The 27,897-nt window shown below is 39.7% G+C and overlaps 1 protein-coding gene across 18 annotated transcripts in view; it reads left to right on the forward strand.

Annotated features, from left to right (window-relative positions):
* RC3H1 (ring finger and CCCH-type domains 1) overlaps positions 1 to 27,897 on the forward strand; it is a 65,454-nt gene that overhangs the window by 18,543 nt on the left and 19,014 nt on the right. For 12 of the 18 annotated variants that reach the window (XM_082311579.1, XM_082311585.1, XM_082311584.1 and 9 more), the window contains exons 2-11: positions 4,898 to 5,265; positions 12,728 to 12,851; positions 14,127 to 14,366; positions 15,524 to 15,699; positions 16,531 to 16,731; positions 17,913 to 18,045; positions 20,166 to 20,284; positions 22,259 to 22,371; positions 25,898 to 26,179; positions 26,509 to 26,726. In XM_082311579.1, coding sequence (XP_082167705.1) covers positions 5,035 to 5,265; positions 12,728 to 12,851; positions 14,127 to 14,366; positions 15,524 to 15,699; positions 16,531 to 16,731; positions 17,913 to 18,045; positions 20,166 to 20,284; positions 22,259 to 22,371; positions 25,898 to 26,179; positions 26,509 to 26,726 — 1,837 coding nt within the window. In that variant the 5' untranslated portion in view covers positions 4,898 to 5,034. The remainder of the gene's footprint in view (positions 1 to 4,897; positions 5,266 to 12,727; positions 12,852 to 14,126; positions 14,367 to 15,523; positions 15,700 to 16,530; positions 16,732 to 17,912; positions 18,046 to 20,165; positions 20,285 to 22,258; positions 22,372 to 25,897; positions 26,180 to 26,508; positions 26,727 to 27,897) is intronic. The other 6 variants (XM_082311590.1, XM_082311594.1, XM_082311586.1 and 3 more) reach the window with 2 other exon arrangements.

Raw genomic sequence — 27,897 nt, forward strand, 5'->3', positions numbered from 1 at the left:
GAGTTTGTTTCGGCAGTGAGGAGCTGCTTTAGTGTCAAGTTTTGCACTAAGTAGGCTTACTTATATGTTCACTGTTAACTGTTACAGGAAGTTCTGCTCGTTTTATTTCTGAATAAGACTCAGCAAAAATGAAACAGCTTCAGGACTAAAATAAAAGCAGACAATAAAAATTACTACTATTTGGAATTTTGATCTTCAAATGTCGAGAAGATGATGATATTGCTTGGGTAAGAAAAGCTTAGTGAAATGCCATAGAGCGATATGTAAAAACATGGGAGCAGGTAATGCTCTTAAGAGCTGTATATACTGGAATGGCAGAAACTGAGCAGAGGGTGCCCCTTAGGTGTGCTGAGTCATCTGCCTTAAACTGTAACATGACTTACTGTGGACTGCTGCTGGGAAAGATCAGTGCTAACTTGTGCATGACGAAGTGGCACATGATACGTCTGTGCTAGTACACGTTTGGTCCAAATAACATGTTTGTGAGGGAAGTTGGTATATCGTTGGTACCTGTACTGAAGGACTCGAAAGTGTGATTAAAGGGAGTTGAATTTTAACTGAAAGCAGAAGAGTTTTTCTGTATGTCATCATCTGTGAAACTTGATGCCGGTGGATATTGGTACAAAGTGTTCCGCGTTTTAAAAGCATCTCATTCTCGAGGGTTGACTCTGCAAAGCTTTCTAGCTACGTGTGGAAGGCTCTGGTCATCACGGACACAGCTTGGACAGGAGACTGCTTTACCCCTCTGAGTTGTAGTCCAGCAGAGTAAGGAATGCGATAAAGCATTAGGCAGTTGTCCCGGCGGTTTATAGAATGATCCTGTCTTTCTCTGAAGCACTGGCAGGGTCCCAGAGGAGACAGGTCACTGATCTGATTACAGCATGACATTTCCAGTCTGGGTTGAAGGATGGAATTTCAAGGATTTCTTGGGAGGTGGGGGAGGGCTCAGAAGAGAAGAGAAATTTTTTCAGGTGGTTCTAGCTCAGGATAGAAACAGCTTATGCAGGGCTAAGCAGGAGGAGGAGACTTGCATACAGGTATTTTATACGTTCAGACTCAGAAGTAAGGAAATAAAACTGTCTCTGGTCCCAATTTACTATCCAAGGTATATGTCTTGGGGCATCTTCGTTCTTAATTACAGCTTCTTGTCTTCCAATTTATGTACTGGAGATGTGTCTTTTTTAGTTTTTTGTTTTCTTGGGTTTTGGCATATCTTTATTTTCCTCAATCATGCATGAAGTGTGTGTGTGTATATATATATTTAAAGTGTTGGAAGTGAATAGAAGTGAAATACGTAGTGAATTGAGAGGGTGGGTTAAAAATGTTGTAATATTATGGGGAGGGGGATTTTATTTAAATGGATGTGTCTTTTAATAAATATTTGCATTCTTTGCATTTTGCTTATGTCTGGCATAATGCTGGAGAGAAACTTTTTTTTTTTTAAAAAGTGTTGTACCATGAAAGTGTGAATATGCTTTTTCTACCTTATCTGTACAAGGAAGTGTTCTCTCTCTCTCTCTCTCGTGATGATTGTTCCAATAGCTGTCTGTGATAATGAAACTGTCTTGTTTCCATCATTTTATTGCCATTTATAATCTCTGCTGTCTAAAGTAGCTCTTTGAAGTTGGAGAATACTTTGCTTCCAATTATTTCCAAGGTCATAGCAAATCACAAACCTCGCAAAAAGACGCACGTTTTTCCCAGCTTCACTTCTTACGTGTATACCCCATCTGTATGCTTTGTGCCTGGGAGAGATTTATGTTGTGTATCAGCGCTTGACCCTGCTTCCTTGTCTGAAGATTGAAGATCCAGCAGGAAAACTGGGCCATGTATGTGCAAAGCTGTGGCCGCAGCAGCAGTACTTGGTTTGGTGCCAGCCTGTATGCACGCAGCTCATAAACCCTCAGTCCCTGTGATGCCGTTCCTGTCTTTATTCGCAGAGCAGGGTTTGTTGCTCGAACAGCTATTCTTCTCTCCTGTGGGGAAAAGGTTGGCTGGATCAAGCCAGTTAGCCATCTGTTCTAGCAGTTAGACTGTGCTGAAATAGATGATTTCCTGAGGTTTCTCCCAGCTGAATTTTCTATTGTCAGTGCTATCTGTGACATTCTAGCATTTAGGCACCAGTATGTGTCCACAGGCACTGCAGAGTCTGGTGAAATGAGGGATAGGAGAGAAGTCCACCACGGATAACAGGGAACTGTCGCCCACCGGTGACTGCATATTGATATGCAGCCGCCACTGGTGATTGCATATCCACGGTCAAGGCAGTGGGTTTTCCATTCGCGTATGATGTGCCCTTCTATTCTGGCAGTTTGGTGGCAGGCTTGGGCTCATTAGGACCCTTCTGAGAGCTGTGCTTGTATGTAAGCTAAGCTTCTTTTGTTCTCCATCCTCTTGAGACCTGCCTTGATAAGGGATCAGGGATGCCACTAATTACTCCCTTCCTCCCCAGACTCCCCAAACTTCTCTTTCAACTGTCGAGATTGTAAATAAATATGACCTATTTCATTATGCCAGTTGTCTGGAGTGGCCAGAGGTACAGGTAGGAAGAATATGTCTCTGTTTATTATTTTTATTTAATTAGTTAACTCGTGTTAAAGTTGTGTTCAACTCCTTTTTGCCAGTTCAGAGCCTGGGATGGTGGAGTCTCCATGTCCACATCTGCTTTTTAGTATAGAGGGTATAGCTTCATGTTAGCTTCTGGTTTTAGATTTCCTCAGTTAGTAAGAAACTGCTCTTTTCCTTAATGCTTGGTTAATAATCAGTGTTTCGGATAGACAGTTCAAATTGTTTCTGAATTGCAGATGAGTCTGGGAAATTGTTGGTGGATATTTTAATTCCAGTGTGGAAGAAAGGAAGCAATATGATTCAGCTCTTAAATTTTGAACCTCAAATAGCACAGCAATACCTACGCTAGATTTATCAAGCTGTGTACCACTCTTTGCAGAAGGACTTTTGTGGGGTTTCAAGGTAAATTCTATTACAGATTTGTTTTACAAAGAATACTTGATACCAAGGTTTATTTAAAATATATAAAGGGGGCAGGGAGGTGGGGAAGGATTGGAAATATATTTCCTGGATGTTTTAGGGAGTTAGCTCAGTCAAGTAACTTACAAGTATAAATATTTTCATTTGGGTTATGATGATACAGTAGTAATGGGAATGATTTGGCTGCCTGCTGACAAGATTAATAGCAAATCAATAATTTTTTTTTTTTTCCAAGAGGTAATTTGGGGGAGGAACCCTGAACAACCTTGGCAGATCTTCTAGTTGTGCAGTAGTGGTGTTAGGGTTAACCAAGTGCAGTGCCTCTTCCTCAGTACCACCCTATCTGGGTAGTACTGATTTCTTATTGATTCCTTGTTGGCTGGTAAACAGTGGCTGTGTGGCATTGTACGTTGTCTTTTGAAGACAGAAGTAATTTTTTTTATTAGCTTTAGAACTAAGCTTTAATGTTGATGAAACATGGCTAAAAGCTCAACTCATTGTTTGCCTTGGCAAAATGATGTTAACTGTGAACAACATTGCGCTAAATTCTGGAACAAAAGCCTGAGGCTTTTCAGAGTCTCTGTTTTAGCATTAGATTTTTGTTGCTGTTTTAAAATGCTTTGATTCTGAATTGAACAAGTCCTATCTTGAAGTTTCTCTCTTTGCCTTTACTTAGAATTTTTATTTTACGTTTGAGGTTGTTTTTTAAGCTAAGAGTCAATAAAAGGTTGCTGTTTTGCTGATACAAGAGCTTTGTAGCTGAACAGATATTAGCAAGCAAGTGCACACTCCTTGGTATAAAACCTAAGCCAGTGGTGTGTCGGAAAGAGAAACTAACACATCTGGGTGGTTGGGTTTTTTGTTGTTGTTGTTTTGCTGCTTTATTTAGAAAAATCTGTTTGGTAGTAAATCTGTGTGACTTGCACTGTTTTTTGCTAACTTCACTGGTGATAGAAAGTAAGCCAGACATCAGAAATATTTTTATTAACAATTTTCCTTTTGATAATTATTCTTCTATCACTTCATCTGTCTATTCTTATATTTCTCCTTATATGCTTTTATTTCTGCCCTTTTTTTTTTTTTGTCCCATAGAGATGCCTTGTATGCCATTCCCTTATAACCAGTAACATTTGATCCCCTGACTTGAGGGCAAGTTATCAATGCTGAATTATACCCAGTAATGCATGGAGATTCCCAGGGTAACTGAGATGTGACCGGATGAGTCCATGTGGTACCATGCAGCTCTATACAGATCAGCTTGTGTGAAGGTGCTGTAGTAGCAGTATGTAGTATTATGTACCGCTTTTCATGAGCTGTATTGCACGCAGACAGTGTCTGACTGTACCCTGAGCCATTCATCCATTTCTTGAGGCTGTCGCAGCTCAGAAGTTTCCACGGAGTCATTGTGTGCCAATCCAGAGACCACTGAACTCAGAAGAAAGCTTGCTTGTGGTAGAGGTTTTGGATGAAGCCTTATCTGAGCAAAATTACTTAAAGCTCACAATGAATACTGTAAAAAAAATAAATTGTTTTAGTGGAATAAGCACAACAGCCCTTCAAAAATGGTCTTTTTTATTCAAATCTAGTTGTGTTAATTGGCTCATTTGTAAAGGGAAAAAAGAGAACATAGAAACGTAAAGCTAATTAGTCTTATAACTTCAATGAGATAGATAACTATCTTGATTTTTTTTTTTTTAAGCTGCATAACTGCAGAAATGGTTTTAAGTGGCTTTTCCAGTGCCAGAGACAAGCTGGAATTAAAGCAAGTCATGACTCAGTCCTCTATTTAATGTCCAAACTGCACTCCTAGTTCAGCTATACCTCTGCAAGTGGTATTTACCTAGCACAAAGGATTTCACATGCCTGTTCCAGTAGAGAATGCTAACTTTCTCTTTCTGTTTTCTTTTAGGTTATGTTTCACACTATGTGCTGACTGTCTGTACTTACAGAAGATATTTAAAAACAAACAGACTTTTTCTTCAGAGATTTTGATTCCAGTGGAATCTGTGCTTTAGATTTTTGTCTTGTCAATTAACTCCTGAAGCAATGCCTGTACAAGCTCCACAATGGACGGATTTTCTCTCCTGCCCGATTTGCACACAGACTTTCGACGAAACAATCCGGAAGCCCATCAGCTTGGGTTGCGGCCACACTGTCTGCAAGATGTGCCTCAACAAGCTCCACCGTAAGGCATGCCCTTTTGACCAGACCACTATCAATACAGACATTGAACTCCTTCCTGTGAACTCAGCCTTGCTGCAACTAGTGGGTGCTCAGGTATCAGTACTTTTTTTTTTTTTTTTTAAATCTGTTTCTTTGTTGTTTTCTTTCTTTCTTTTAGGAGGACAAGTCATGAATAAAGAATATGCCTCTGTGTTAATGGTATGCAAAGTAGACATCTACGTTTTTGTAGACTGACTTTGATGAATACAGGTTTTAGACCTTTGACGTGCTGTAGTAGACATGCCTGGAACAACAGTTCCAATCTTGATTCTACCGGTCACTGACTGTGATTTTGTGTTACATCTAATTTAGTGTAACCATGGGCTGTCACCAGAACGGGTTCGTTCTGTTCCCTTCCTTCTTCCCTAACTTGTATCTAGCCATGCTGTGCCAAAAGGATGAACTGGATCAGTGAGCTTCTCTGGTGGGAAGCCATTCTTCTGTGGTAGGTTACTTGCTTTACCATATTCACCTTATGGAGTTGTGATCGGTTGTCCTGAAAGCAGGAGGGGGAGAGTAGGGGAAGTGGGACAGAACCCTCTGGTAGCAGCCCTTATACTGCCTTATGTTTAATTTGAAACCGTACTCTGGAAACGTAACTTCCTGAGCTGACTTGTTAATCTAAATCCATATAGGAGAATGGGGAGAGCCTGCCTGAGACTCCCCTTTCTGCTGGAATGGGTACTCATGAGTTCAGCTGGACTTGTAATCTGATGGAGATGGATACTCCACTGGCACTGATGGCAGCCCGAGGAAAGGGGCAGGGATGTGTGGAAAGCAGGATCACCCTGTTCAGTTGCAGCACAGATCTAAATGGGCATAAGCTTATCATGGTTAGATCACTGGTAGTTGCCTGTGACCCATACCTCCCAAGGCTTGACAGGATCATGGACGTGGGGGGAGGAGGGACAATCGTGTCTAACTTATGAGTGAGGAACAAAAATGTAGACGAGATGACGTTACCATGGAGGGGTTATTGTTTTCCTTTGTTCTGCTTCCGTGTCTGGGCTCAGCGGAGCTGGAGACAGCAGAAAATTCGATCAGATCTGTAGTTCAGGGAAAAGCGAAGAGCTGTGTTTTGGAGGAACTTTAAAAGATGTGGAAGAAAGATGTTCTTATGATGCTTTTTATTAGGTGCTGGGACCTAGAGATCCAAACGTGCTTTTGCCAGTTCTTTTTTTCATTTGGTTTATCAAGTAATGCAGCTAATTTGTTGTTGTTCTTTTGTGGTGTACAGCATAGAAGTTATATCAGAAGTTCTAAAATTGAGTTATGTTTCTGGCTGTGCTAAGTGACTCATCCTGCTCTGCAGGAGAGGGCGATGAGACTGTGTGTTTCCATTTCTATGATATGTGTATGCACCATCTTTGAAGAGCTTCCAGGCAGTGTGAAATCTGTGGGTGATGCCATAAATAAACATTGTGATTCTCTTTCTCCCTTATATCTTCCTCCTTCCTCTCTGGAGTTTCTAGAATAGTTCCAGCTGTATCCAAATGTCCGCATTTATGATAAATATCTTTCTCCTCCTGCATTTTTTTTTTGGTTGTTCTGTGGGCATTTGTTAAGCTTTGTGAAAAGCTGTGTGATAGCTTTAACTTGATCTTTGCCTGAATTAAAATTTCCATAAAAAGATCTTCTGGAATGAGATGGAAAATCACCCTGCCTCTGTTACAGGTAATTGAGAATTTTATTCTGGTTTTCCTAGTTAGCCAGCCAGAGTTTCCTCGTCTATATATGCGTGAGGTATGAAGAAGGAAGAGTGGCTTTGTCATGGTATTGTATCTGTCTTGAGAGCACTCTGAACTTTAGGTTCAGACTTGGAACTAATGACATTAATTTTTTTGCTCCTTTTTATGTTTTAAATTTTTATGTGACCAAGATTCATAGAACCTTGTTTCATGGTGACCTTAAAGCTGCAAATGCCACCACAAGAGACAGTATTCCCTTCCCCCTCGTTTGCCACTCATTCCTGCATGTATGCTGCTCCCTGCATTCTGATACCTAAACAATAATTGGTGATCTTAGCTGGGTTTTTATTACTGACAAACTTTCAGCTTAAGAGAAATTTGCACCACCTCCCTCCCAGGCTCCTAATTTCAATGACCATGTGAATGAAATCAGCATTCAGTATAACTCATCCTTTCTCTTCTTTCCCTTTCCCTTCCTGGCACCTGTTGTAGTGTTTACCAGACTATGGAGTACTAGAAAATAAGTACACTACTTTGCTGTGAGGGACAGGGAAGCAGTTGCTAATTTCCAGTAGTCTCTCTGAGGCCATTTTTAAAATCTTTTTACAGAAAAGGGCTTGGTTAAGGGGCAGGGGGGGGAGAGTACTTTAGAGAAACTACAGTAATTTTGAACTCTGTCCTGTGGGTGGGCTGTCTTTGGTACATATCAACAGAAATTATCTGTAAGCAGCAAGCCAGCTTAAGAGCATGAGTATTATCAACAACTTCAGTGAAAGTTAAAGTTTTCTTGTTCCACTTCTTGGTTTAGTTTCAGGAAGATGTATGTGTCATTAACATCCCCGAATCTCTAGCAAACTGTTGTACACCTTAACCTGAGTCCGTGCACATGTGTAATACTTTATTTTTAAATTATAAATTCCAAAAACCAGGTTTCATTTTAGAAGCAAATACAGTGCAACGCAATTAAAGCTTTTATCTGGGGGGAAAAAGAACAGTTTGTTCTTTTCCCTTTGGGGATGCTTCTGAGAAGTTCACACATTCATAAGCATTAAGCGCTTTTTTGCTGGAGGCAAAGGAGGAGACCGGGCAGTTTGAAGAAACAAATCTATTCTGCTGTGACTGGCAGCAAGCATAGGATTCCAGGGCAAGTCAGGTTGGTTGGCTTTCTTCGAGCAGGCACAATGGGTGAAATAAGCAGGACTGTACTTCTGGGGAAAATGTACTAAATTTGTCATGCAGGCACCCGGGGAATCAGTAACCTATTTCTCTGACAATAGCATTATCTCTCTGTGTAGGTTTTGTCACTTTAATGGTGAAAAGAGTTGGTTTCTTACTTGAATTACAGGCTGTTTCTCAGTTTTCCCTCTCCCCACCCCTTTCCAAAAATGAAACCTCTTGCCCAGGTTATAGCCAACCTTGATGTGAAAATTAACTGTTGCAGAGACTCAAATTTCTGCTGCCCCACTGTAGCATGGCACACATCAACAGTGGTTACAGAGTCTATTCTGGAAGGCAGTGGTTGGGCAATTCAGCCCATATATCGATAAGTTCAGCTGCATAAGATGATGGCAGTGAGAAGCGATTGTAAGGGGGAGATGAGAATTATTTCTGGGAGAGCTGGAAACAGCTGAGCACCTAAGCAGGAGCTAAGCGTATTGTGAGGGAAGGGAGGCACAATGGCCTTAAACACAAATCAAAAAGGCATTCGTGGGATACCTTGCTTCTTAAAGAAATCTCTTAAGCTAGTTTCTATGGAAATGAGGTTTTGAATTTTAACTATTCAAGCATCCACATGTTAGTCACTGTATGCAACTATTTTAAACATTCACCAGGCCAGTGTTTTGAAGGTACATAATCATGGATCTGTCATCTAATCTCTTCCCTCCTGTTAACACATGAAACAGCAGTGTGCATGTTCCAAACAGATGACAGTAAGTGGCAAAAATTCCTGTGGTACTTAAATTTCTTTCATACTCTCCTGCTGGACATGACAAATACAATTCTAATCATTAGGCAATGGAATCATGTATGTGACGAGAGAACAGGTGGAGTAATTTTAATGCACAGCCCTTTCAAAAGGGGAAGATTACAATTGCAGAGATATTAGTGGCACATTTGATAATGTTGTATTGCAACTTTTGGTGAAATGAGGTGCCACAAAAGAGGAACTATCTGTGAAGAAGTTGTCCTTAGTGCAAACTCTTGAGGAACTGAAGACAGTAGGTTTGGGGTTTTGTTTGGTTTTTTGTGAGTTTTGGGGGGGTGGGGGGTGGGGTGGGGGGGTGTTGTGTTTTTTGTTTTTGTTTTGTTTTTGTTTTGTGTTTGTTTTTTTTTGGCAGGAAGCAAATTATCTATTTGCGGGGGGGGGAAATATTGGGGGGGTGGGCAGGCGGGAACAGTTTTCAAACCAGACGAAAAGAGGTTTGGTCTGTTTAACATGTTCTCATTCTGTGCAATTAGCTGTGTAATGGTAATTAGTGACAACTCAAGCTGACATCCTTCATCAAATTACACTTAAATCACTAATTCAAAATCGCTGCCTGGTATGAGATGATGCTTTAGCATTTTTTTCCGGTCCCCTTCCTCATGCCGTCATAACATGCCTCTTCCAAGAGCCGCAAGTAGTCATGCTGATGGGCAGCATTCCACTGCCAGGATACTCGCAGTCATTGCCAAGGCAGATGCACACAAAACAATCACAAATTTAAAGTAATTAAACATCTGAGATTATTTTTCCTGTCTTGTTCTAGTCCCCCTTGGGAGGTGTTTATTACATTGTGTAAAGATCTTTGCAGTGAAAACTGTGATAAGGGTGTGGTGTCTGAGAGAATGGAATATTGAATGAGGATGAAAGTAATGGACTCACTCTGCAGGGCATCTCTTTTGAGGCTCTCAAGAGGCATTGTAAACAGGAGTGGCCATAGGGTCCTGCATGCTGTTGAAAAGGATATTTTTGCAAAGGGGAAGTGAAAGTGCTTTGGAGTTGAATTATTTCTCAGATGTCCCTCAGCAATTCCATGACAGAGCCAAAACTAAAATTCAGATCTCCTGTGACTTTTATGAATCACATCTTTACCATTTTTCTCTTGGTAGATGCTGTTCTTACAATCATTCTAACCCTAAAATATTAAAAAGTCTTGGAAATACATATAATAGAACGAGCAAAAGGGCAAATTATTTGTAAGTTTTACTGTGACATGCATCACATGAGTGAAGATGAAATGTGTGTGAGGAGAAATACATTCTCTTCTCCTGAAGACTCGTGAAACGACAAAATATGCATCTTGTTTTATTGTTTAGTACTACACTTGCTGCAGCTTAAGATGAAAGTTGAACTCTAATCTCTTTTGGGCTCATTTTGCAAACAGTACAGTTGTGCAAGGCTTTTAGATTTTTACACTGAAGCTTCCCTTGTGAAGAGAAGAAATGGGAATGATACGCAGATACACAGCGCTGAATAGCTTGATTAACTCTTGATAGTTTTTCTATGCCAGATTTTTCCTGGGGGAAGGGGAAGCTTTCTGTTAGTTGCCTAGACAATCCTTGTGTCTCACTGGTGGAGTTGTGCTGTGTATGGCATTCCAAACTGCTGTTGTGAATGTGTGCTAAACCTGCCTGAATTCAAGATCGAAATCCAGGGCTGAACACGGCTTCCTGTCCCGTGTCTGTTCCAAGCCCTCTTTGTCTGCTGGGTGTTGTGACGCTGTGGTTGTATTTTAGGTTGTCGCCAGTGCTAGACTGAATGCTTGCAGGAGTAAATAGGAATTTGCACAAAATATATTACAGCAGTAAATAGGACAGAGACTGTGTAGTCTCTGTCTTGGCACAAATGCATGAAATGCGCGTTGTTTGATCAATAAGCCAGTTCTGCTTGTGTAACTTCCCAGACAGAAGCAGACTGCTAAAATGGCAGTGGCTTTGAAAAGGAGGTGGAGTATTCTGTTAACATGAAAGCAAATATTGAAGGTGTTAATATTTGTTTCGCAAATCCCAAGAAACCACTCCAGCTGAGGCTGTTGTTGTTGGAACAGTTATGGCTGACCACTGTAAGATACAGTTGCAAAAATCTACTTTTGCTGAAAGCTTTCTTGCTTACAGACTAAAAAAAAAAAAACCAAACCCAAAAAACCAAAACATCCCAAACAAATACCACACCATCCCCGAAATTAGAACAAAACCAAAAAAAACCCCAAAACTTCAAGTTTTAACTGCAGTCTGTAAAAAGCATACAGGCTAACCTTGCTGTCTTGGTGTGATTAAAATTGGATTTGTTTTTCCCTTTAATAGGAGCAAAAGGGGAGGTATCTGATTCAGGCTATCTTGATGATGTTAGTTTTGGGGTGGTATCAACTCTCTTAATTGCAGCTGATATGTTAAACTTGGAGGCTTTCTTTGGTCACCTACTGTAAAAGCAAGAGTTAGGCAGCTAGTAACTTTTTATTTTGCAATGTGTGTCGAATGAGCAGCTCGGCACACACAGCTGTCTAAGCCTGCAGGCGAAGTGTGATTGTATGATTGAAACAGATTACTTTCTATTAAAATTGATAGGAAAGCTCCTGTCCACATTGGTGGCGGCAACCGTGTGTGTGTGTATGTGTGTGTGTATATATATATATATATAGTTTATATATATTCACTGCTTTTATTTGCTGCTGCCATCATAATGCTACTCTTTACATGGCTGGTTTGCATGTGAAGGTTAGCAGGTTTGTAGCTGTCTTTAACTCCAGCATTAAAGGCTTGTGCTTTTAGAGTGAGGACCTGGGTTGGTCCCTGTAAGCAGCTATGTGGGATTAGCATGCTGTTATCGCCAGTCGGATAGTGGTTGACTTGGAAATCTGTTTGCACTTCAATAGCATATGCAAAAAGTGCTTGTGTTTAGTCTTCTGAGAAATTCCAGTTCTCTATACTATCATATATTGAGTTGATTGCTGAATGGTAATGTTGAGAAACATTAGTACAGTGCTGTACTGCACCCCCACATTTGTTGAAAGCTTTAAGAATTTAACTGGAGAAAAACAAAAACAAATTTATAACTTGGGGGGAGGGGTGGTCCAACATTTATTTGAAAAAATCCTGATTTCTGGTGAATGCCTGTATGAAGAAATAAATGTCACAACAACAACAAAAACAAACAAAAACCCAAACCACCAAACAAACAAACAAAAAAAAAACAAACCAAGAATGTAACTGGCCTGTGTTGTCAGATTAATACTTGCAGGTTGTGTTCATATGCACTGTGTAAGATAACTTGGTCTTGCTGCTTGATAATTGGGTCTAGGCAGAATATCTTCCAAGGATGTTCTAGTATATTTGCTACTAAGTCTTTCTCCCACAAATCCAGGTAGCTCCGATCACTTATCCCCCTGGATTATTTTAGAGCTGGGAGGCCCTAGATATGAATCTGTACTTACCTGCAAACCAGGGTTTGTCTGATTTGTTCCGATTTTTCTGGCTAGCCAGCTTTGTGGGTGTCTCAATATGCGTGTTATTTCAGCCAAAGTTTTATAGTTACAAGAAATGCCGTGTTTCTCATGTAATAGTTTTTGTCATGGAATAAGCTTTCTGCTTCTAGTTCCTGTCAGCCACAAAATAAGTCTACTAACCATAAATGCTTTACATTTTTTGTCTTAATTTTCACTGATTTCCTTTTTTATGCTGTTTGTTCATTTAACAAGCTAAAAAAATGCTTACTGATACAGAAGAAACACGGAAGGCGAACAGAACAGGAAATGCTTGATATTAACAAGCTTGATGTGGTGTTTGTAAGCATGACTGCCACTTATTTATGCATATTCATTGTAGATGTATGTGTCATCTCTTTTCAGGTTCCTGAGCAGCAGCCAATTACTTTATGTAGTGGAGCTGAAGATACCAAGCATTATGAGGAGGGCAAGAAATGTGTGGAAGAATTAGCATTGTACCTCAAACCACTCAGCAGCGCGAGAGGTAGTTCCTGCATTGTTTCCTTTGAAAATGAAAGCTGGAAACAAAAAAGATGCAAAACAAACTAGCCAAATGATTAGTTAGTCTGTTTGAAAAATGGATATAAACGTAGTTTAAAAACAAATTGAAACAAATTTCCTAAACATCAAGGTTATGTCTTTACGGGGATGGGGGGGTGGGGGATGGAATTTAAAAGCATTATATAAAAAATAATACTGGGAAAAAGTCAAAGTATTAGGCTGAGGTATTTGGCCACGGGTTGTTTGTTTGATTTGGTTTTTTTTTTTGAGTTCTGCTTTGCTTTGAGATAATTGTAGTAATGCAGTGTGTTTGTGGAGGAGGAATAGACTGAAATGAGAAAGTTACTGCATATAGGATATATAAGAGAAATAAGTAATACTGTTTATACAAGATCTTGTACAAGAGCTGGGTCAATCTGGGTAATTCTAATTTAGCAAAACTGCACTGGGCTCAAGAGTATGGATTTTATCTATATTACATATGGTGGACTTCAAAACCCAAGTAGTAGAAGTGAGCATCATAGGCATCAGGTTTTCAAAAATGAATTTTTACAAAAAGCTGTCTCAAGCTTTTCCAACTAGTACAGTGTGATAGCAGTATTACTGAATAGTTGTGGCCCAATGAACAAGCTCTGTGCTGTAGAACAAACTCAGTATGGCAGCCGTATGTCTGGTGAGTCGCTTGTTCCTTTAACCTGGTTTCAGTGGCTCCCAGCACATTTGTGAATCACAGTTTTTGCATATAATTAAACATCACCCAAGCAGTTTTGAACTCTAGAAGTTCAGTTTGGCTAGGCCAAAGCAGTGGAGGTATCAGATATAGATAAGAAAGTAAATGTCTTGTGAAAACAGACAAATGGTCAAAGAAGGCAGCGATCCTTGAATCCCATGAATAAGGGAAGGACTGCAGTATGATTCTACCCTTGAGGAGTCATCTGGGAATCCGTATGGGAGGGTGCAAGACAGACTTCTAACATGGGGAGAGAATTCATTAGAGATTCCACCTTCTTAGAGAGCCAAATCAGTCAATCACAAGACTTAAACCTGTGGGAAAGCTGACTCCCAGGAACTGTTTGCTTTTAATGCGGAGTAAAACAAACTGACAAAAATGAACTTCTGGTATGCCTTCTCTAGTGTTCTGTTTAACAAAGTGGACATCAGGAGAACTAGGTTTGTACTTCTACAGTACAGTAGTTGAAGGCTGGCGTAAGAAGAGATACAAGGTAGTTTATTTTTTTTTCTGCTTCATTTTGTTTTGAAGGTGTGGGTCTTAACAGTACTACTCAGAGCGTGCTAAGTCGTCCCATGCAAAGGAAACTTGTGACATTAGTTCATTGCCAGCTAGTGGAGGAAGAAGGGCGGATCAGAGCCATGCGTGCAGCGCGGTCGCTTGGTGAAAGAACAGTCACAGAGCTCATTCTTCAGCATCAGAATCCTCAGCAGCTTTCTTCCAACCTCTGGGCTGCAGTGAGAGCCAGAGGGTGTCAATTCCTTGGACCAGGTAGGTAACATCACAGTGCTACTTCTATACTAGAAGCAATTCAGAATTGAGGAGGATTGATAAATGGGTGTCAAATTGCCTGAGTGATTTTATTAGGCAGAGGCTTAATTTCTTAATAGTAGGTCTTCAGCATTAATGATATATCTGGGCTGCTGCCATGGACTTTCTCACATTTTTGGTGCTTTTGCAAGTCTTCTATAAAATTCAGAATATCGTGTGTCCTTTTGTTCTTGTGATAAGATAAAATGGGAAGTAGTTTCCCAGTTGCTATTCTTTGAAGAAGTAAGACCTATCTAGAAAACATAAGGTTACTAGAAGTGACTGGACGTGATTTCTTTTCCTTCTCTAGGGTAATAAACATACAAAACAGTTGTGGGGAGATATTTGTTACATTTGGGGGATGTGTCTATGCATTTTTGAAAAAGTTACACACTTAGAAATTAAATTCCTTTTCATAGAATACGAAAACAATCAATTTTGCTTAGAAAAAAAATTAATGAAGTCTCATTACTGAAAATGTAGACTTCGCTTGTCGAGGACCAACAAAATAATGCCTTGAAATATGAAGCCAATTTCTTAAAATAAAAAAAAAAAAAAAGAAGCCTTTCCCCACTGAAACAAATGAAGGAAGACTAACTTTGGGATGCTAACTGTTGCACCACTGCAGGGAAGAGAGGGGCTTGTTACCCAGCAAAATATGCGGTGCTACAGCACCCAATTTATTAGCGTGGGCACTCAGTGCTTTTACCTGCGTGGGAACCAACCTTGCCCTTCCTTAGCCTGTCAGCTTTTTTTGCTGGGATGGGTGTGGGATGTAGATAATACACTTTGAAAACTCATACATTAATAATAGTGAGATGTGTAGACAGTAAAGAAGTCTTCCTATCATCTGATACCCAATGCAGAACAAATAATAATAAAAAAAATTAAAAAGTCCGATTTCCCCAGTCACAGTCTAGGAATCGAGGTATTCCTTCCCCTCTTTTCCCTCCCTTCTTGCTCAGCTCCCTTTCCTGTCTGTGGGTTTGTGTGTGTGTGTGTTGGGGGCGTTTTGTAGCTGGTCTCCCACTTGTAGGGAAACAAGAAACTGTGCAGAAATCTTTCTTGGTCTTCTCTTATATTTTGTCTCTTTTCTTTGCATTCCCCCCACCCCCCAGCAATGCAAGAGGAGGCTTTAAAGCTGGTTCTACTGGCTCTGGAAGATGGATCTGCTTTGTCACGAAAGGTCTTGGTTCTCTTTGTGGTTCAGAGGCTGGAGCCACGATTTCCTCAAGCTTCTAAAACTAGCATTGGGCATGTTGTCCAGCTTCTTTACAGAGCCTCATGCTTCAAGGTATGAAGAAGATTCTGCTTAGAGATTTCATAATGCTATGAAAACTGCTGTTTTTCATTTTCAGTTTTCATTGTCCTGTAATATTAAATGTGCCTAAAAATATGTGTAGTTATAGAAAGTATTACTCATTAAGTCCCACTTGTGTTTGGAGAGTTCTTTGTCATACAGCTATGATGGCAATGTAGGCTGAAATTGCAACTTTAAGCTGTAAAGCTAGGTTTTGACTCTGTCAAGGTTTCATAGATGCACAGTAACAAAACCTGTATGTAAGTCAGCATAACTTATCTCCTTAGAAGAGGCTTAAAGCTGGAAAATCCCCAGTTCTGTTAATGGAGCGGTGGTGTGGTTAGAAACAAAGAAATAGGAGGCTCTTGGATATTAGAGTTGTATAAAGAGAACTTAAGCTGCTTATTGTACTTTACAGTATTTAATGGTCCATTCCTAGGTGCTCAACTTCAATGTCATTCACTTTTGCTAAATGAGAAGAAAAATGCTTTGTTGCTGCTAATTGTACTCTCAAACAAAATTCTGCAACATAAACAAAATGCCTTGATTGGAGAAGTAAGGTGTGGATGCTGTAAAGCTGTTTTAAGTGTGACACTTCCACCAATATCTGGGTCAGAGTCTGAGTAAATTGTGTTTGGTATCCATTTCATAGTGGTTCCAGTTTATCAAGAGTGTGTTATTTTAGTAGGAACTAATGTTCACTGCATAGTATCATAGTTCAGTTCAGTTTGGGAGGATGAACTTAGTTGCTGACTGAAGATTTCACTTGCCTTGGGCTTTGCATAATTTCTGGTTAATTGTATTTGGCTCGTTTCTCCCCACTAGGTGACAAAGCGAGATGAGGATTCCTCCCTGATGCAACTGAAGGAGGAATTTCGGACTTACGAAGCTCTGAGAAGGGAACATGATTCCCAGATAGTTCAAATTGCTATGGAAGCAGGTTTACGCATTGCACCAGACCAGTGGTCCTCACTGTTATATGGAGACCAGTCTCACAAATCCCACATGCAGTCTATCATTGACAAGGTAAAGCCACCTAAAATCAGCCTCATCTATCTTGTTTGCAACTGTAGTAGATTTAAATGCTTGTAACACAAATTTACAAATTGTGCCCATGTGTACTCACCTTACCCATTAATCATTTGCCCTGTTGTTTCAAAACCTGTTATGGCCTACATAATTAGAATATATATTTGTAACCTAATGAATCTTGCTCCCTCTGCCATCCTGCCATTCTCTTTCTACTTTACCTCTTTCTGCAGATGGGAAGCCACAAAGGTTAGCTGCACGGCTGGGATGTGTCCTTTCTGAGCAGCTGATAACTGCCAGTGTAGTAACGGAGGTTAATGGTAGTAACACAGGTTAATGGTTCATGTTTCCAGGCAGGAAGCTAGTGCATAAGTTGGGGAAGAAAAAAAAAAAAAAAAAAAAAAAAATCAGTCCCCTAGTCTATACCTGAAGTAGGTAAGAGGGGTGGAAGCACATTTCTTGAATAGAATTACTCGACCTCTGGAAATGCCCAGATCTCTTTTTGTTTAGAGGGAACATAGAATAAATAGGCTTTTAAATTACAGGACTCGCATGTAAGTGCCTAAATTAAGTGGGATTGTTGAATGGTTACAAAAGCTATGAAACAATTGCTCTGGTCAGGATTGGTCTGCTGTGTATTTATGCATTTGCCCACCTTTTCAGGTGTCCTACCAGACATCTTCTGAAGGACCTAGGCAGAATTAAAGGATTTTAAATACGGAAATTTTGTGATATTAGTAAATGGAACGTTACTAGCAATCTTTATCCTTCAACCGTCTTGCTCTTTATTGTCTGCTTTACTCAGTTTAAAACAGGGTGCAAACCTGGTGCTTCAGGGATTGGAGATATTAGACTCTTCAGAAATCTAAATGGTTTCTAATATTCTGTATTTTTTTTCTGGGTGCCAGCGCAACACAGAAAAGAAATAGATTACATTGCTAGAAATAATACCAGCCTTTGTTTTTTCTATTTAGAGCTGTATTTTAAGCAGCAATGTCAAAGAAAAGTGCGTTCTTAATGCCGGAGAAGGAGTTTAATAGAAGGTGCTGAAATGGGCTTGTGCAAAAAACATTTTACTCCAGTTCTGGAAGACAGCTCTTGTGAGCTTGTGGAGGAACCTTCAGAAACCATGAGGGTTGCTTTGCCTCTAGAAAGTTAATTATTATAATTTTTTTAAGTTGCAGACCCCAGCCTCGTTTGCACAGAGTGTTCAGGAATTAACTATTGCTCTTCAGAGGACTGGAGATCCAGCTAACCTGAATCGTCTTCGACCTCACCTAGAACTCCTGGCAAATATTGATCCCAGTCCAGGTAAGTCTAGATGTTTTATGGAAACCTTTAACTTACAATTTAGCAAGAGGAGCTTAAACACTGTTGAAGGATTGAAAGCTGTTCATCAAGTGGAAGGAAACATTCTCTAACACATAAACCTACGGTTCTTGAGTGGTATTCATAACCAGCCTGGGAACAGCAGTCATCTGTGTGAGGAACTGAGCTATTCTGAAGCTAAAATAGATTCAAAAGTATGGCAGGAATAATTTCACCATTTCTCTGAAGAGATCTTCCTTGTTTGACAGCACTGGGCGAGCATGGATGAGGATGTTGAGTACATACAGTCCTGTGAGGTTACATGGTGTATACTTGATATTGGGCAATACTAACTGGGGGGAGTGGCAGCAGTCTTAGCTTCCTCCTTTTCCCTTTTTTAGTACACGTGCTGCTATTTGAAACCAGATTTGCAAAGCAACACAAAGATTGACAAAACCACTATACTTAATGCAGAGCTTTAGCTGTCACTCTGAGGTATCTTTTTCTCTCCAGTTCTTTACCAGAGCAAATAATTTGTTTACAAACTAGGGGAGGTCTTCAAGAAAACACTTACCAGATTAAGGACTTCCATTGACGTATCTGAAAATAGTATGTCGCTTTCTTTCTTCTAGAAATTCTGTGTATTAGTTTTTGATCTGAGATCTCTAGCCTGCAGACATTGCACTCAGAAGACTCTCTTAGAGGCAGCTTAAAATCATAGAGCATCTTCTGTGTAAATAATTTTGGATTCCAAAGTAGAATTTTGATAAATAGAATAGACAAAAGCTGGGCAAAAATCAGCCTGGACAAGAAAGATTTGTTATCCTGGGGAATTTAGTATTTTTCTTGTTAATATGTGATTCTGCAAAGGTGTTTCACACAGTCTGGGAAGGGGAAGTTAGTTGGAAAGAATATAACTGGGAAATAATATCTAAGCTGTTGACAGAGGAAAGATGGAAATTGTTGAAAAAGTCAGCAGCACTGTGAGGATTGACCACCTGAGGGAGAAGGGAAGGGACGGGACAGAACAGAGTGCTGTGGCTGAAGTTTTATTGTATACGCGTTATCATTTGTAAAATCAATATTAATATCAAAATAGTATGAAGGCCTAAACTATGACTTCAGGAGATTAGAAGTTGTAATTCTTAGGTTCTGTTTGTTTAAACTAATTCTAAAGGAGATGCAGTGCTTTCTTCCCAAATCTTTCACACTGTAACAAGTCAGGGACAAAACTGTGCAGTGTACTGCACGTTTATTAGCCAAAGACTGGGGAAAAAAAGTGGAATCACTAATAGCCTCACTCAGTTTCAGCAGGTGAGTCTGATCTTTGTTTCTCTTCTGTGCTGTCGAGTTGCTTCCCTGCTGTTTTGTATTTACGTTGAAGTTCCTCTGAAGTCCTTGTGAGCAGAATAGAGTGTAATTGTGCTGAAGATCTTGAAAGGTGTTTAGTGAAGCACTTTGAGGTCCAACGTTTTGCAGCAGAGTGTGTAGGAACGTGGTGGGAGTGTCATCTGCTGGAGCAGATTAAACAATTAGAAAAGTAAATTGGCTAGAAAGAACAAGTGCCCCTATATAATTAAGACTGTACAATTTATTCACGCTGCTGTATGTTAGATTGTGATCTGATATAGATTTGCCTTGTGACATTTTTCCATGTGAGAGGCATCAATTTTTGTTGCTGTTCAGTGGCTGTGCCTCCATGATTTAGGCCAGTGACGATGGTATTTGTACAGAATGATTTTACCTACAGGAGTCTGAATGCAAAGAGGGATTTTGAGCCCGATTTTCTTTCAGTTATGTGCAGAGTTTGTACAATGCATTTACTCTGGAGTTCTTGTGGGATATGAAAGTTTTGGTAACAGAAAATAATTTGACATGCTAATAGTCTTGCTGGCTCATTTGATACTTTTGCGGTTCAATCTTGAGTCTATAGGTAGCTTTATTCTTTAAGTAGTACATATCCCTGAATTAACGTGCTGAACACTTTAATGGCGCGTGCTTCCAATAAAATATTTTTGGTTGGCTAGTGAAGTTGTGTGATACTGTTGGTTTTTTTGTACCTGGTTTTGGAAAATCCTTCTGACTTCTCTTATTATATTCTCTGCTTGCTGTCAATGCCATAGATGCTCCACCTCCAACATGGGAACAACTGGAAAATGGACTAGTTGCTGTGAGGACTGTGGTTCACGGCTTAGTTGATTATATCCAGAATCACAGCAAGAAAGGAACAGATCAGCAACAGGTAAAAGCAAAATCATTTAGGAAATGCTTATCCCTAAATTTTATTGACTGTATCCAGCAGTAGTGGTTTACTAATGTCATCTGGAGAGATTTGGTTTGATGAGGAGCTGATTAAAAATATCACTGCTGTGTCATATTTATCAAAAAAGAAACAAGAAAGGAAAAAACCCAAAACAACACAACCCCCCTTCAATACCTCTTGCGTTAATTTGCACAGCTCGCTAGCATGAGAAGAAAACAGTCTGGTACTGCTGCAATCTTAAGGAAATGAATAAACAACCCTCCTGACCAGAGGGTGGGGAAGAGAAGCTGGGGTGCCTAGCACTATGATCTGTGGGAATTTTCTTTGGGTTTGTTTTAATGTGACACATTTCAGCCAGATGGCTCTGTGTTAATGAAATTATTCTTATACCTGTGCTTAATGGTCTGTAAAGTCTAAAGATTTGGGAAGACTTAACATAAAGGTGCAATCCAAGTTCCTGAAGCAAAATTTTTTTGTTTCAGAAATGAAATGTTGTTGCCAAATACATATATTAGCTTATCTCGTAGTTATCTTACCACATGTTGCTTTGATCTCATTTTGTTGTATAGCGAAGCTGATATAAATGCTAGCTGCTGCTGTAAGAGCTGCCTGTCACACGTTCCCACTCCCTCTCTTGCGTTGGCACTCATTCTCTTGGAGAGCTGGTTTGGGGAGCTGAACTAGTAGAAAGTTTATCTCTACCAAAAAAAAAAAAGGCAAAATCGGTGTGAATTATTTCTGCTGTTCTATTTTTTTGCATTCACTGGTTCACTGGAATGCCTTATGAGCACTGTTAGCAGCAAAAAGAAAAGCAGTAGGAATACACAAGTGGAAATCGGGGTGGGAAAAACAGTGAGGGTTTTTGTTCTGTTGAGACCATCGCCTAGACCTGGTACATGCTGTGCCGCTTGGAAGGGAACCCAAAGTCTCCCACTTTGGGAAGGGGACATCTACTGAGTATTGGGCAGAGTTTTGCTGGCTGGCAGCAGTGGCCAGCAGAGGGCTGTGCAGCTTATGTACACCCTGCCTAAATCCTTTTTTTCACTATAGTAGATCGGGGGAGAAAAAAAAAAAAATCAGTTTGCAGATGGCTTCTTATGGATTTACATCTTTTGGCTGAGTTCGTCAGAAAGCAAGAGTTTACTTTTACGGACCTTTGCCTTGGTGGTAACTCTGATATGGTATTTTGGCCTCTGATTTAATTCTGCCATAGAAACTGTAGGAGCTTAAATGTCTTTGAGGCCACCTCTGGCCTTCTGTCAAAATTTATTTAGAGACTGGCAAATGGGCATACATGCAGACAGCAAGATTGCAGGAAGTTGTTGTTTCTTGGGAAACTTAAAAATACAGAAGCCAACCCATACCCTGCTGATCTGTGTGGCAGTAAGTTTGCATCCTCAACTATTGATGGAAATAATTATCATAGCTAAGAGATTTTTAGTCCAAAGGGGAGTAAAAGTGAACTTAATGAAATTTAACTCTCATAGAGATCAAAGGGATACTCAAGTGCCATTTTGAGATAACAGAAAGCAAGGGAAAAGTAACTAAGTTGTATTTATTTTAAATTTGCCACAAAGCTGGATGAATATTTGGCAACTTCTGATTAAGCATGATCATTTTTTTCAGCCTATATCACTTTTCTCCACTTAACTGTTTCCTGAAACATACAGCTGTGTTCCAATCAAGCTCCAGTAAGGCATTTGAATAAAAATCTTTTAAAAACCTGATAGTGACTTAGTTGTCAAATAACTACTTGAATCTATTAGTTCTGTTGAAGAACCAAACACGAATACTGCTCCAGTCATTTTTTTTCACATTAGGTACTTCTGGAACATTTAAATTGAAGGAATTATCAACAGTCAAACATCAGACCTTTAATAAGAGGATACATTCAGCTCTTGATTAAGTGCACTTATATTCAGGTATCTCACCTGGTTTCTTTAACCTTGTCAGCCTCCTCAGCACAGCAAGTACAAGACATATATGTGCCGAGACATGAAACAGAGAGGAGGATGCCCCCGAGGGGCCAGCTGCACCTTTGCACATTCACAGGAGGAGCTAGAAAAGTAAGTGTACCTCTTCTGGTAGAAATCAGTCCAATCTTTGTTTCATCTTATCCATAAGAGTTATTTATCATATCTAGGAATGGGGAGAGGAGGCCTAACTTATCTGTTACATTAGCAAGAAATAATGTAAAAAAACCCCTTGTAACAGTCATCTCTTAGGTTTTGGAACTGTTCGTCCTTAAATATAGGATATTTTGCTTTGTTCAGAAGTAACGCAGCTCTGAAAGTTTGATGTTTATGCAAGTGTTATTGGAGATTTTGGAGGTGGGCTGTTTTTCTTCTTAAGTGTGACTAAACATGCTGTTTGTCTGCATCCATTATGGTTGTTTATTTGTGTGTATTTCTCATCTTGCCTTTATACTCAGGTGTGAGAAGTAGGTTGCTGGCAGTTTTCCAGATGTAGGGGTTCTGTTGTTCTTTCTTCTGTGTTGCTAGGGCTATCCAGAGAGCTAAAAATGAGCATTGCAAGTTTTCTTTCTGCAACAGTTATTCTTTGAAACTCTTTGACAGATTGCACATGCAGTAACCTGAAAGTGGTTAAAGCTGCTGTTGAAGAGTTAAACAATGGTGGTCATATGAAGTCTGCAGTAAATAAGTTACATTCATTACAGATTTAGAGAGCACCCAGTTATCCAAGAGCAAGCTGCTGCTGTTCTGAAGGTTGTTTTACTGTATTTTTGAAGGTAAAATGTATTATTTAAGAGTTAAAAGAAATAAATACAATGTATTTTATGCAGTATGTGTAACTTCTTTCTTGGGTTTTGGGCTAAAATCATTCACTTCTTTCAAGAAAAGGCACTTTTTTTTTCATCAGAAGAAAACTCCAAAGATTTGAAATGGTATGCATTCTTTCTTTTTTTTTTTTCCCTTTAAAAAACCAAAGGTTGAAGCGTTAATATGGCATTTCATTGTCTGTATAGCCAGCATGCAGTGCATAGGCAAAACAGGAAGAAAAAAAGAGCAGATCACGTGATGGTAGAATGGCAAAGGCAGTTATTCAAATGAACAAAGAATAGGACTTTGATACTTGAGTTCTGCAGAAACCGTTGGGGTTTTTCCTCTTTTGTCATGGTGTTAAGAAAATGGAGATTAGTAGTGATGGTTTGGATGGTTTAACAAAGGTGGTGAGTCAGTATTAGTGCCTCTGAAGTACTTGTATGTATCAAGAAGGACTGTTCATCAGCTTTGCTGGTGGGAGAGGCCTATTTTATCCAGGCTGGCTTGTATGCATTAGAAATAATGTTGCTGTGGGGTGAAGTGAATGTGTTTTCTGTTTCAGGTTGCAGCAGTTTCTGTAGGTGGCTGGGGAACATTGAGTTCCGATTCTTTCTTGTACCTTTTATCTTAAATTCCTTTGAGTAGATATTGCATTAGTGTTCCTCCTTTTAAAAATGTTTAGTATGAATAATATGTATTGTTGTTGCTATGTAGTTCTTGTATCTTTATATATAGCTTTAAGTTTGCAGGAAGGTTATGGGGAAGTATGTGGTAATGCCTTAAATAGCAAATTATAATCTAGACTTGCTTAAACAGCAGCTGATTCCCCTCTTGGCAAGGGACAAAGACCCAGAGTGCACAGGCAAGTATTAAACTTTTTTAGATTATTTTTGTGTCCTGCGTGTGTGGAGACTGCAACAAAGATCCATAAAATTGTTCAGAAGAATCCAGAGGGCAGCACTGTGCAACTTTTATTCTTTCGAAGTATTTTATCTTGGAGGGTGCTATAGAAACTTTCTGTCACCTTTGATTGAATGGGTGTCTATACACATGCACCCGTCTCTCTTGAGTGCACTGTCGTGTTCTAGATGAATGGGCAGGGATGGCCAGTCCTCCTTATCTGGCAGGTTGTGTGCAAGCCTTCGGAGAGTCAGGAGCCATCAGACACTGCACATCTAAGAGACCTGATGGGAGGCAGCTGTCCAGAAGTAATTGGCAAGGAGAACATGGCAGTAGTTTCCCAATGTCCTGCTGCTGCTTTGCAGGGAGGAACTGGTTTGGGTATTGAGCAGGATGCCAAAGCAAAGCCTTAAGTTCAGCCTGGGGAGCTCACTTCTGCTCACGTCCGTGCGTCCAGCTGACTTGCATGGCTGACATGAGATGCCAGAATGACTTCTGCACAGCATATGTTTAGAAAGTTGTAGTCTGTCCCTACTCAAGTGCTTCTACTGTGGTGATAGCCTGGTTTGTTTATTCCTTCTTAATGCATTCTGAATGATGCCCCCTGTCAGCACTATGTAGCTTGAATTTCTAGTTTGATTATGTGGGTAAAGATTAATCCAGCCAGGAAATTGCAGTGTTGATGGAGAGTTAGGAAGGTGGCTAGAAGATAATCAATGAACTCTTACAGATGAACAACTCAAATCTGTATAACAAGATCACATTTTGTCTGAGACTATACTCAGTCACATCTAAAAAACAAAACAACCACCACAACAAAAACCCACAACAACAAAAAACCTTTTTGCCTCTGTTGCATTGCTGTTAATGCTGTGCATGTGGGCAAACATAAAGATTATGTGAAGATTGAGTAATAGATTATAACTGGCCCCCTTTTTTGTTTTCTACAATAATGGGTGTACCTTCCTAGTCTGTGTTACCATCTCACTTTGCTTGTTAATATGATATGAAAGTGTTGGCTTCAACCCTGTTGAAACCTTCTTGCATAGGAAATAGCATCTTGTTGCGCAGTATGAACAGTGGGAATGCTCAGGCCTACAAATATGCCCTCCCACTTGCGTTCTGGTATCTAAGCTAATGGCAGAATGTTTAGTGGAGGACTGTCAACTCTGGAGTTTTCTCTTTGTTGGTCCAGTACCATCAGTCTGCTGATTTTTGTGGAACACTAGTTAAAAGGTTCATGTTTGTTCAGACTTGTCAGAAGTAGTTAAATTTTTGGAATTACAGTGTGTTCATAGAGTTTTTATCTCTGCAATCACTTAATTTGTCAAACAACGCAAATGGTGTAAGCTGCATATTGGTATAGTAACATAAATCTTAACAAACTGTACTTTAAAGATATCACATGGCAAGAAAGGCTTGACTTGGCTTATTGTTGGAGAAATGGTGCAAAAAGGAATCTCTTCATCTTTTGTCACTTTAATTTTCTGGTATTAGTTTATTCTCTGAATAAAATAGACTTGAATAGTCTGTGATTCTTATTCTGAAGCTTCTGTTAGTATAGGTAGTATTTTATGTGATGTTTTGTTTTGGTTTTCTGTACAGTTGAAATGCATATATGTACAGGAAATAATATTTTTAAACTTGCTGTGTGAAGTTTAGCTGTGAATTCTTGGTGTACTTGTCATTAAAAATCCATCCCTGTTCTTCTGATTGAAACTTCTATTAACAGTTCAAATAGTAGTGAAGTTGTAGTCTAACAGATATTCGTAATAACTTTCTCACAAGCCCTTAGGAATCTTGAATTCAAACTTGAAGCTTACAGTAGCATCTGTGTTTGAAAAATCTCGAAAATGTAACTCTCTATTTTTTTGTCTCAATTTTTGATGTATGGTTTCTTTTTCTGAAGATTCCGTAAAATGAACAAGCGTCTGGTTCCCAGAAGACCCCTGAGTGCCTCCCTGGGCCAGCTAAATGAGGTGGGCCTGCCTTCAGGAGCTATCCTCTCAGAGGAAGGGGGAGTGGACTTGCCCAATAGGAAAACTTCTGCTCTGCCAAATGGAATTGTGTCAACAGGCAGCACGGTGACGCAACTTATTTCTCGAGGGACTGACTCCAGTTACGAAACGGCTCTGAAGCCAGGGAAGATGGACCATCTGAGTAGCAGTGCCCCTGGATCCCCTCCTGACTTGTACGGCTCTTCCTAACTGTTGTTCAAAGTGTCATGTGTGTAAATATGCAATAGAAACAAAGTAAACCCATTCTCTAGAAAAGAAACAGAACAGGGTTTTATGGGTTGTTTGGAATTTGTTTGGTTTTGGTTTTCTTTTTTTTAAATGATTGAAGATTAGAGTAGAAGACTAAAGCTGAAACTCTAAACTGCTTCCCTGTTTACTTATATTTTAATTGAAGAAGGTGATGTAAGCCTTCAGAAGGTGGAATATAGACAAAGAACAGTGTGTTAAAGTACAGCGTGCTGTATCAGGCCTTAATGAGCAGTGCCATCTTTCTACTTTTTAGGCTGGAATCTGTCCCCAAGAGCTCTATTTCTGCCTTACCAGTGAACCCTCATCCTGTGCCTGCTCGGGCACCAACAGATCTGCCTTCAGTGTCTGTCACGAAGCAGTTGCAAATGGTACCACGAGGGTCTCAGTTGTATAATACTCAGCAAGCAGATATGTTTTATCCAGATCCTAGAGGAGCTGCCCCACCATTTGAGCCAGCACCCTACCAACAAGGTAAGTTTGAGACCAAGATCTCTATCTTTCATCTTCATACTGATTTTATTCTTTCTTCCCACTCTGGTGTTTACTTAAGCCCTTAAGGTGGAGTTTTCTTGCATATCGTGGACTATAGGCACTAATGTGGTGATGGCATAATAAAATGGAAATTGGCAGGCTTCTTATGTCTTAACTGAGGACTTTAATGCAAGTGAAAACAGAGGTTTGTATCCTTCCAGTATAGCAAATCCTTCTTTCTTTAGTTCTTCACAACTGGGCTAGATCAGGGATCTACTAAACCTTAATTCAGTTTGACTCAGGGAAAACAGAAATAAAGCTTAACCAGCAGAGGGGTTTATGCTTGAGGGGTGAAAGTACTTATGTCCTTAATGAAAAGTGTACGAGTGTTTCAGAAATGTCTGCACATGCATGTGATGGGTAGAGACAAGTGAAATTAGAAAAGGGCTGGGCACAAAAAAAATCATAGAACTTTCCCTCTTATTTCCTTTTTTAAGTAAAAAGAATACTACATGGAGAAAGATAATATTGAAGGGGATTAAAAAGAAAAAGTATAGTTATATATTAAGACAGGGAATGATTCTTATGCAACATAAGATTGGAGAGAGAAATGACATAAAGTAAAGTTAATATGAAAGAAAAATAAGGAACGAAAGACCGAAAGAAGTGGAAAGAAGAAGAAAAAGACCTGGAAAGGAGGGGGGACGTACACATGACTGTTTTTGAGAAAGTTGCAGAGCATGGGGGGGGGGGGGGGGGGGGGGGGGGCTTACATTTGATTATTGTGTGCAAATGAAGATCTGAGTTGTCCATAAAATTTGATGCACACATTGATGTGCACATATCCATGCATATTTTTAAGTTACCCAGAGATCCTGGATAGATTACTGAAATCTTCAGGTAACTAGGAGGTGAGATCTTAGAAGTCTTTTGGTGATTCACAGTACTGAAATTTCCCTCTAATGTTCAAGAGGTAGAACAAATCTTAGATAACTTTAAATTCTAATTAATCCGAGGGGGTTTTTTTTGTTTGTTGTTTTTTTTTTTTTTTTTTTTTTTACACAGGCAGTGGCTCTGATATGTTGGGACAAATTGAATTTTAGTTGCATGGATAAAGACGTACAGGCTAATCTTCAGTTTACTTTTTAGGTCTTGTGTAGCTAAAAGCATT

This window comes from Platalea leucorodia (genome assembly GCF_965183815.1).
Source record: "Platalea leucorodia genome assembly, chromosome: 5".
Classification (NCBI taxonomy): domain Eukaryota; kingdom Metazoa; phylum Chordata; class Aves; order Pelecaniformes; family Threskiornithidae; genus Platalea; species Platalea leucorodia.